The following is an 11571-nucleotide window of genomic DNA, read 5'->3' on the forward strand; positions in this document are numbered from 1 at the left end:
TGTATTTGAAAGGAGCAAAAGCCTCAACCTTGAAAGTTGTCAAAAATTCTCCTGCTTCACCAAATGTGACCAAAATGGCATTTGCATATATTTCGGCCAAAATAGTCGAAATATATGCAAATACTTCAAAATCTGACTGATCTCGTAGATGTACAAGCCACCGAGGTTTCAACACGAAATTCAAGAAATGTAAGTTAAGCACCTTATTTTCTCCTCTAGTGATCACTTTTTCTCATGTTAAATGAATAAAAAAAAAGTTTTGAAAGAGTGCACAACTAAAATTATTTGATGTTTCTATTTAGCATCCCTTTAAAGGTACCTTTCAAAACAGCAACAAACCTTTAGGTCCCGAGCAAAAATGGTAGAGCTCACACTGAAAAGAAAAGAATGCCTTCTTGCAATACTGCAGTGAACACAACCACATCCTTGCACATGTTTATTTTTTTCAAATGCGAGAGAATTTATCACAGGTGCTATAAAAATCTATAACAAGGAAATGCTTCATTTGACATCCTCTTGGAGTATAAAATAATGGTACATCTCACAGTATGTTCCTCAAATACTGTGTCCACAGCCATTCACATCATCACTAACGTATATCCCTGGCAGAATAGCACAAACACTACAGCCTTGTTTTTTAACACATAAGGAACAATTTGCTGTATGTACATCTCAGTAAATACTGGACAGTTGCAAACACATGGGATAAGCATGATGAGAGCAGCAGTGTAAATTTTTTTACTAGCACATATGCACTCACCCATGTAAATAGGGGAAGTCCAGTTAGCATAGCACAAATAGGGCTTTAACCCCACCAGCGTAATGACCGTATTTCTTCACTTTTAGAATATAACCTAAAAATGATTAATGCGATCAGTCGTGGTCACAGTAGTATTTATGCAATATGTGGTGCACACCTCATTGCACATCATCGTGACCTAACGAGTAGCCAGAAATACACCTTCCACTCTTTTTTTTTTTCTCTCTCTCTCTCTACCGAGTATTTACAATTATTACTGTGCAACGGCTCTCCATGAAAAAAACATTTCAATTGTTACTCTAAAACCATAGCACATTCACTACAACACTAGCAGCACTCCAGTTGTGTGCTGTTAACTTGTCCATAGATCTTGCTGCCAACAAACAAGGCGTAATGAGTTTTGCACACTGACAAATATATATATATCAGATCAATAATATAGCACACAGAGCAATTTATTGTTGGTTGAAAACTGGAAAAATTAGACAGCAATCTCTTCTTGATATCTTAAGCAAACATCCAGATATACTCTTTAAAATGAATCGGGTCACCAATCCCATACAAATGCCTGCACAGCATGTGGGCAGGTCATGTTGTAGAACAAATAGAGTCCATAAAAGGAGCGGTGGAATGAATGCAGCATTGTCTACTCTTGTATTAGTAGAATGCAATCAATCATCACATCCGCAGGCTGAATACAAGCTTGAGGAAATCTTCATAACCGATGGTGATCCACCCATCTTGGTCGGTGTCGTAATGCCGGAAGGCCGCTGTCAAAGTCTGAAGAAAATAGAAGCAAGCATATTTACAGAGTCCAATGAGTTTTGCAGCATTGTGCCTGTGAAAATGTTAAGCATCAGAGGACAAAGTAGGGGCCGTATTCTGAAACGATCCACTTCGGTGACACTATCGCCTTGGCCACACCTCCGCCACCGTCACACGCTGATTGGCTGAATTAGCAAAACAGTAAAATAAATAGCGCCACCTAGTAAATCCGGCCTACGTCAATTTGAGGTCATGGTGTTGTTGGGTGCTCCCGACATATACTGAATGAACGAAAGTTTCTTTTCGCAGTCGGTTGGTGGTGTAGTGTAGTAGAGACAAGCACGTTGGTAGTTTATAGTATATTTTGATTTCAGTTAGCACATAATTTTACACAGTGATATTTGTTGACTGTTGATCGACTAGTGTATTGCGTTGCCTTGTGTGTTGCTTGCATGGTTGGTAGTGAAGTGTAGTAGATGATGATGCCGCTCTGTCGGTAAACAATGGCTGACACAGAAACGCAGAAACAGTGTGTCATTTTATAATATCATCAAAAATGTGTTTCGCAACCGCGCGAGTTGTAGCACTATTCATTAATATAAAATGTTTCACACTTCCTTTTTTCAATTCATTTTACCTACAACAGCCGCAGCCAACCGTAGTCAGTGCGCAGAACTCGTACTGCGGCCATTACACTGGAAAACAACACACTCGAGCACCCCTGCACTCGCATGGTGTGCTCTCTCGTGCATTATGAAGCATTCGAGAGTGCATGTTGGTAGTGCACGCTCTCGTCGCGGGTAAGCAGCCAGTTGATTTATTGAATGTGACTATCACCGAAGTGGATTGTTTCAGAATATGGCCCCAGATGTCAGTGACTAATAACATAATCTTTACAATGCACTGCATTCAAAGTATAACAATACAGGCAATGCCAAACATTATTAATTATCTTGTGTGGCGAGTACTACCTGTGCATTTTTCTCTCACAAAAGTACGATTTCTATCTGCATTGTGAGTGCGCATATCTGCATATCAGATTTCCTTATATTTAACCCTACTCACACAATGTAGGGACATTAAGCACATATACATAAACTATCAGAACAAGCTCACACCGGCAGCACATAGAATCAAACGATTGTCTCCTTAGCTACACTTTGTGACATAACTTTAAAGAGGAACATAGTTGCCAAAAGCTCTTGCAGATCCAGCTCCTTTGACTAGGAATACTGACACAACAAAACAGCTCCAAGCTAGCCATTTTTTCTGCAGGATAATGCTATACTTTTATATTTAGACGAGGCACAATGGCAAGTCATCATATTCATTAATCATGGTACAGTGAACAGTAAAGATTCAAGAAATTCAGTTTAATGTAATTAAACAATGCAGTTTCTGAGTGCAGCTAAGCTTCAATAAGAAACATGCAAAGAAGGAAAATATCGTGAGCCACACACGAGACTGAATTCTCAAAAGTGTTCCCAAAAGTTATCAACCAAGAATACAGGCCACGGTGTAAGACATATACCCTTTAGGGTATATACACTCGCGAGACGCAATCGCCCAGATAAAGTAGCAATGGCATGCGTCCATTGGCCCCAAGGTTAACAGGTCCAAAAAGTGAAAAGTAGCCAGGAAATCACGTAAAGTGGTCATAAAGGTAGCCAGTTCACTGCAGGTGCTTAAAAAGTATCCAAAAAAAGCAGCCACGGCCAATCACTTAAAGGGACACTAAAGTGAAAAATGATTTCTTCTGCATCAGTAAATTACCGTTCTACAACACCAAAAACACAACTCTTACAACGATAAGACATTTGGTAAGCCAGAAAAAGCGCAAGAACGAAATGCGGGTGGCAACGCCTACATAAGTTCCCGCACCTGGGGGCTGTGACGTCTTGGATTTTGATGGCACCTTCTAGGGCCTACTAACTATATATATAGCGGTACAGATTGACTACATTGTGTTCTAAAGGAACAAAATATTAAACATGGCAAGTTTCGGGAACCTTTACTCAGCCAACGCGGCCCAAATGCGAAAACATACTTTGGATTCCCTGACGTCACGCTGACGTACCGGCGCTGGGGTTTTGGCGCGAAATTCAAATACTGATATTTGGACCTTCATTTTCTCATCTAATAATCAAACTATTTTGTGGAAATGACTGCCTGCAGGGTTCTCAAACAATGCTTCATTAGTCTAAACTGATTTATTGTTTCACTTTAGTGTCCCTTTAAGAAGAAAACATTGCTGTAGCCGATTGTGAGCTGCTCCTTTTGTAGCTGTTATATTTAGAGCCCTTCGACTTATTTAAAACATGACTTTAGGGAGTCAAGTTAGAACTCGTGGCTCCGTATTCGTATTCGGTAACTGTTATCCCTGCATAAATGATTAAGTAGTTATCACTGAACTCTAGTACCAGCGAATGTTGTGTGAAAAATTTTCACTCTTTAGTCATTAGTCAATGTATCCCGGTGCCATATCTCAACTTTGCAAGGAAATATTACATACTAGTCAGGATTTCTTATCACCTAAGTTTTTTTTTTAGTAGTTTTTATAGCCATGTATCGATGTGTTCATATGCCTTTACTCAAATTCATCATGGAACTGTAATAAAACTTGTTTCCACCTCATAATTAACTATAGAAGGAGACATTCCATCTAATGAGACAAAAGGTGTTCCTATTGAACTAATTTCATCGATTGCAAGGTGGAGGTTGCATCCTCCTTTCCAAATACATGTGGTGAGGATAGTAGCCGCACATCATGTGTGTCATAAGAGGTATAGTACAGCACATTATACCATTTATTTGTAATATTTTGTCTGGTTTGTCTGTAGTTCTTATTAAAAAATGTTGATTTTAACAGTAGCCCGAAAGTAGCCAAGTATCCAACCCAAAAAATTTCCTGCCATGAGCCTTCAAAAGCAGCCAATTTGGCGCAAAGTAGCCAAACCTGGCAACCTTGATTGGCCCAGTGACGGCAGCAGATACCAATCAGTGGAATCAGCGGGAAGACAGAAATGTTTTATCTACTGCTGCCATAGCAACCTGCTGCGGGAAATTCGAAAAGATCGAGTGACGCGCGAAAGTGGGTCACCATGGTGAGGGGCAAGCGTGGGGGAGCAGGCATCACTTCGACGTAACAGATAAAGCGCCGCGACGCCGCGTGCAGACACTGTTCTCTGGTTGCTTGTGTTATCCGTGCATTTCTTGTCTGCACAAGCTCCTGCCTGCTTTCTAATTGAAGTTGCTACTTTATCTGGTTGATCACATCTTGAAAGCAAACCAAGAAGTGTCCCCACCTAAAGAGTATATATTTTACACCGTGATACAGGCCCTGCACAATGCATTAAAAAAAAAGGGGGGGGGAAGAAGAAAGGAAGAAAAAAAGTCACCTGTAAAGTCACACAGCACTGAATGAAGTCATCAAAGTTGATCGAGCCTTTTCCATCCCTGTCAAACTTAACAAGCAGCATACTCATGACTGGTTCACTGAGACGATAGCCTGCAACACAAATTTCATTCACTTTTGCCCAATTCTTGGTCAAGCACAAAAATACAGACATGTTTTTCCTTATCAGTATATACTGCAGCAACAAACTTCCACTCATATGCCATATGAAGTACAAGGATGTTTCCTCTCCCTCTGTTGCCAAGTGACAAAAGTTCCAATGAACCTCCTTTTTTTTTCTTCTCAGGGCCAAGCTATCGGCTCAGGCCCACAGCATCCTGGACGAGGATCGCTGCCCACTTTGGACAATTTCACAGTCAGCTCATTTCTATAAATAAAGTTTATTCCACCTCCTCTTCTGGATACAGGATTGCGGATTTTTTTAGCAATGTCAAGAACATTAGGCCCACTTTTCTTAAATACTTCTTAAATGTTTTGCATGTCCTTCAGATGACAGCACGGTAATGCATTTAATTGTTCGTCATCAGGTGTGTGCATGTGTGTTTATTTCCTCAGGTCATCTTCATCTGCGCATTTGACAATCAAGTGCAATGACAAAGCCAGTAAACCTGGAATTTAATTTTTAATTTAAATTAATCAACTGCCAGCCTCGACAAACTGACAAACATCTGTCACCTTACTGTAGTCTACAAGACTACGTACTGCATAACACACAACATACTGCTGCTTTCCATGGCAACTCTTGAGTGACAAAACTCAATGTACAAGCACAAAAAAAGAAAAAGTGCAGCAGATGCACCATAGTATAAAATATAGAAGTACACACCAAACCCAGTGAGAGCCTGAGTGAGTTCGCCCTGGTCTATGGCGCCAGAGCGGTCTTTGTCAAAGCTCTGGAAGCAGTTGAGCCAGTTGGTAATGTAATTCCACAGAGAAACAAATTCGTCGAAGTTGACTGTACCAGTTCGGCTGCGGTCAAACATGCCTGGTGAACGAAACATGTCTGTGTTGGAGGAAGAGGACAGCACACATGATGATGATAATGGAGAGAAAGCAGAACAGTGAGGTGTGCGCTGCAAAGCCGGTGCTTCGAATTGCCACAGTGCACAGAAAGTCCTGCCACAGCGCAGGAAACCCACTGCCAGAAAGACACACAACCACAGCAAAGACAAAGTATCCCACCACATATATGAACAGAACAAAAAAATCCTTTGTAAATATGGCTTCAGTGCTAAAGAAAAACACGGGGAAGGCGGGAGATGGAAATTCAAGACAATGACAAAAACGAGAACAAAGTAAAAGCGGGAGCCAACGTTGCGACAAGTGGACTTGTCTTTCAAGACAAGTCCACTTCACTGCTAAAGGGGACACGTAATAGTGTGGCTACCTCACTGCAGGCACCCCAACTACAGGTACAAATTAAATTCTGGTACTACGTGCCAAAACAATGATCTGATTATGAGGCACACTGTTAGTGGGGACTCCAAATTAATTTCAACCACCCCCATAAACTACAGGCACCAGTAGCGACAGTATCGATGCACTGTGCAGTGCATAAGTAGTGACACTACACTATGCATGAGGAATGAGCAGTGCCATCTACCACAAACCCATTGCTGCCAAGCTGGATGCTTGCAGATTTGGTATGGAAGGAAATTTCTTCAGGCATCGTTCCAGAATGCTCCCTTTAACAGTGGACTCCACCACCTCTGGACATGTGCAACACAGGTTTTCTAGACCTTTTCTTCATGTCTTAAAGGGACACTAAAAAGCAACAATGAGTTATTGTTTGGTGAAATAATTTTTCAAAGTACCACTTGCATTTCTTTGGTGAAACAAGAGTGGCTATTATTCGAGAAAATTGAGGGCAAGGTTGCCTTGAATTTCGCACTAAGACTGAAACTCCGACACATTAGAATGATGTCACAGATTTCAAAGTATTTTCGCACGTTTGAGTCATTTTCGTCAAGAAAAAGTTCTCGAAGCTCACTTGGCCAAGTCTTTTGCTCCTTCAGAATGCAATGTAAGTAATCCTTGTTAATAAATAAACTTAACTATGTTTGAATTTTATGCCACAAGGCACTAATGTGGAAAAACAAACTCGCCTCGAGTTTCTGTCCTATGTTTCTGGTATTCCCAGAAGCGTAATTACAATCAAACTTGACTAACCATTTCTCTTTAGTGCCCCTTTAATCACCTGACAATAAAGCCATTACAATAGCACAAACAATAAAAAAATGTCCTGCATCTTCCCAGGTTTGGCACCCAGACATTAGCTGCATATTACTTTTCATTTAAGAATTAAAAAAAAAATTTGCTCTCTCTCACAAAAATACAATTACCCTGCGCTTCTCTATAGTCATATACAACTTTAGAAAAAAGGGGAGGCCCCACCCAGATGACCGAAGCGCGACAGCCGATTGCCTCCACGACTAAAATAGTCCTCCTCGAAAAATCGTGCTCCTGAAATACGCAATTCTCTGTATAAATAAAGACTTTTGTATTTTGATGACTGGTTTAGTAGAGTTCTCATGTGCTACAGCACATGCCAGATAGCGACAGAAAAATAACCCAGTGCCTTCTAGAATGCTGCCCGTCGTCTGCTCTTTAGCTTCATTGCAAGTGACAAAAGTAAAAAGAGCAGCTCTGCATGGCTTTTGTGCTTGTTCGCATGTACACGGCGTATCTACTACTCGTTTTCCAAGCTTAAAATGAATCAGTTGCTATTGAAAAAATACTTATATAGAACAATGCATTTATCGCTGAAGCACACAGCTGACGCGACTTGGCCAAGTTGGAAGCGCGGGGCAGCCATCTTCTCCGTCAGCGGGGTCACCGGCCGTCCGGCTCATGACGTCAGTCCAGAGTGCGAGCCCATTGGTGGATGCTCGTGTGCATCCGCGTCGTAGGAGTAAACGCCTCCTTTTTTCTAAAGTTATATCCAGCTATAGTTCGCTAAATGATTTTAGCAACCGTTAGCCTGTCCACTGCAGAATCCACGCAAAGCACAAGAAAATTAGTGCAAGGTGGATGGCAAAAAGATAAGTTGGAGCATTAACCAATTTGTCGGAGTATAACAGATAATATTGATGTGGAACAGCCGCCACAGTGTGGCTGCACTGAAGAGGAAGAAGACAATGTGTTCCTGATTACTAACAATATGAAGCAAGTGCACAAGAAATTTGCAAAAGGATAGAAAGTTGGGCGAGTTGGTACGGTAAATTTGCAAGTAACACCTTACCTACTAAGGTGACCCATTACTCAAAGTTGCTTGCTAAAGGGTTTCCACTACTTTTTATCCCCATGCAGTATGTCCCTGGCAGGTGCTTTCAGCTAGCGAAGAACACAGAGGACAGTTTCTGACTCCCCTTGGTAACTTTGTGGTACTGTTGCTGTCAGGCTTAATCCACATGTGCAAGTCACCAGTGCTTTCCGGCACGCGGCACCTGTCAGCAGTGATAATATAACTGCCACAGGTGTAACGCAGAATGTGGTTTGAAGAGCAATTCATTGCCCTCGCTGTCAAAAGGTACCGCATGCCAGCCTGCAGTGCTTGTTGGGACCTAGCAGCCAATACTCTACAGCTTTGTCAAGCACACAAGCCACATGCTCGTAAATCAAGCAGTGGCAGTACACCATGTTTATTTCACACAACCACAATGCAGTCATACCTGTGCTGTGTCTGTTTTACAAGGCATATGTATAACTACTACATTCCATAAAATCCCAAAACATAGCCTACTCAAACTCATGAGCAAAACAAGTAAACATAAAACAAGGAATTGGTTAAGTTTCAGTGTGTTGTCAAAAGAAGTGGATGCAAAATTTGTATTCATTATTTCTGCCATACTGTCAAATTCTGTAAAGGCAGCATTTTGAGCCAATCAGATGCTGCAGTCCTTCCCCCCCTCCCCCCCAGCACCCTAACCTTACCCCAGCCAAGTAGCAGCCCTCTAAGTCAATCAAAGGTGAGAAGATAGCTAATTTGACAACATGGCCAAATTTGACAACTTCCAGAACAGCATCCCTGGTCCAGAAATATAGCCTCATTTCCTCCTTTCATTGACCATTTTCCCGAGGTCTAGGATATGTGCTGGGATGTATGGAAATCCAATTCATCTGACACCCAACCACACAACTATCATAGGGTTAGCAATGGGCCGTCAAAACCTTGTTTCAGTCCCAGTCTTTCTTCAAACATACATTGATTGCCAATCATTTGCTCATTATTTAGGGGGTTATTCTTGAAAAAAGAAATATTCATGCAAAAATTACCATCCCTCAGATTTTACCAGTGAATTTTTTTTTTTACTTCCTGTGCACAAATTTACAAGGTGTAACAGATCAACAACAGCAGTACAAGCAGCACCTAAACTAAATAATGGTCATACACTGTTCCCAATTTCAATATCTTGTGTGCAGCTTGTTTCACATAGGAGCCATATGTTAAGCTATATTGGTGCAATTTTTTTTTTTTCGGAGTAACGATTCGCCCAACTGGTGTAAGCAATATATGTCTCTAGCTGTGCATAAAGCGATGGGGTTCGAACCACACATCTCCCGCAGCTAAGCCGGGCGTCATTATTACGGCTCGGTAAATAGACTGAGCAAACCATCACTGTAAATAAATTTTTACTGTCACGATTAATCTAAAAGCCAAATCTTTATAAACAGCAGCCGCAGCGTGCACGACAAGATCCCAGGTGCAAACCTGCAAGCAACCACAGCAAGCAATGGATTATTGGTAAATATCTTACCTATCATCATTCGCACTGTTTCTGGGTTGAACGGCTTCCAAGTTCCTGTCAAAAATGACAAGCCAAAGTAATAAACTGTACCATCCAACAATGCCGTGGCAAAGCACAACAATGCACAACCGATGCGTGATATATATATATGTGTATATACACTGTACTAAATGTCAAGCCGCTTACCATTTGACAGGGCACTCTGGAGTTCCGTTGCGCTTATGTTTCCACTTCTATCTTTGTCGACACTGAAACAGCCATTCGAATATGTCTAGCAAACCACGAGAATCGCAGATAACCGGAGCGATGCAGCCAACATTACTGATTTGAAAGTCTGCATCATATACTTGAGTGCGAAACTGCCTAAACTAAAGCTGTTAGCAGATTCGGTCATGTCTGTCTTCAAAGAAAACTGGATCCTCATCTTACGAGTCACTGATAACGTCATCGCATGGTGCTGGACCACGCACAACATCCGTTGGCTGACAATACTAACATTTACTACAATACAGCTGTGTTGAATGCTAATACTTATCTGAAACAAGATAGCGTGCTCGATCTGAATCGGAGGAGAATTGAAACAAAATCACCGTACTTCCTGAAAAGCCCCTGTAAGTATCCGACATCAGCTTTGGGCGGCTGAGGTGGGGCTTGGGAATACATCTTCTGTCCTTTCCGCCGACAACAGCAATGTACCAAAATCTCCTCCTTTATGTCGAAATGTGGTGCCACTAAGCCTACACACGGAAACCAGAAACCTTTAACAATTGCAACTACGGCCCACAGTACAGAATCATGGAATAAAGAACTGACAGAATCACGAACTCCACCTCTGACTCCACAGCGGCTTCGAATGCTCTATAACAGCGGCTTGTCTAGGCTTTGTAAACTGTAGATAATCGGATAGAAGTGGACACGGATGTGGACATGCTTGGAAGCCATTGGCTTGGAGCAACGGAGAAATGAACGGAGCAAACCATGGAGCAAATAATGTTCTCCCTCGTAGTCATCATCATCAATAGCCGGGTTGCGCCCACTGCAGGGCCAAAGGCCTCTCCCATACTTCTCCAACTACCCCGGTTATAGTGAACTAGAATATATTAGAATATTATAATATTATAATATTATAATATTATAATATTATAATATTAGAACTAGAACTAGAATATTATAGTGAACTAGAAGTATTCTAGTTCACTATACCCCGGTCATGTACTAATTGTGGCCATGTTGTCCCTGCAAACTTATTAATCTCATCCGCCCACCTAACTTTCTACCGCCCCCTGCTACGCTTCCCTTCCCTTGGAATCCAGTCCGTAACCCATCGGTTATCTTCCTTCCTCATTACATGTCCTGCCCATGTCCATTTCTTTTTCTTGATTTCAACTAAGATGTCATCAACGCGCGTTTGTTCCCTCACCCAATCTGCTCTTTTCTTATCCCTTAACGTTACACCCATCATCCTTCTATCCATAGTTGGTTGCGTCGTCCTCAACTTAAGTAGAACCCTCTTCGTAAGCCTCCAGGTTTCTGCCCCGTACGTGAGTACTGGTAAGATACAGCTATTATATACTTTTCTCTTGAGGGATAACGGCAACCTGCTGTTCATGATTTGGGAATGCCTGCCAAACGCACCCCAGCCCATTCATATGGGGCAGAATCTTGGAGACTGACCAAGAAGTTGAGAGCAAGAACCGCGCAAAGAGCGATAGAACGAATAATGCTAGGCATAACGTTAAGAGGCACAAAGAGAGCGGTTTGGATCAGAGAGCAAACGGGTATAGCCGATTTTCTAATTGACATTAAGAGAAAAAAATGGAGAAGTCATGTAATGAGCAGGTTAGATAACCGGTGGACCATTAGAGTTATGCCGGGTGCCAAGA

General features: G+C 41.7%; 1 protein-coding gene across 3 annotated transcripts; it reads right to left on the reverse strand.

Annotated features, from left to right (window-relative positions):
* Positions 1 to 423: 423 nt before the first annotated feature.
* On the reverse strand, positions 424 to 10668 carry LOC142591353 (programmed cell death protein 6-like). Of its 3 annotated transcripts, XM_075703686.1 has the most exons (7): positions 10519 to 10668; positions 10284 to 10425; positions 9875 to 9936; positions 9698 to 9742; positions 5767 to 5943; positions 4924 to 5033; positions 424 to 1540 (listed from the first exon to the last, which is right to left on the reverse strand). In XM_075703686.1, exons 2-7 carry the CDS (start codon positions 10349 to 10351, stop codon positions 1439 to 1441), a joined length of 564 nt encoding a protein of 187 aa, XP_075559801.1. In that variant the 5' UTR covers positions 10352 to 10425; positions 10519 to 10668; the 3' UTR covers positions 424 to 1438. The 3 variants fall into 3 exon arrangements, with proteins under 3 accessions (XP_075559801.1, XP_075559795.1, XP_075559806.1); XM_075703680.1 differs by having other exon boundaries at positions 10284 to 10591; XM_075703691.1 differs by having other exon boundaries at positions 5767 to 5925; positions 10284 to 10586.
* Positions 10669 to 11571: the final 903 nt, after the last annotated feature.

The sequence above is a fragment of the Dermacentor variabilis genome, chromosome 1 (assembly GCF_050947875.1).
Source record: "Dermacentor variabilis isolate Ectoservices chromosome 1, ASM5094787v1, whole genome shotgun sequence".
Classification (NCBI taxonomy): Eukaryota; Metazoa; Arthropoda; class Arachnida; order Ixodida; family Ixodidae; genus Dermacentor; species Dermacentor variabilis.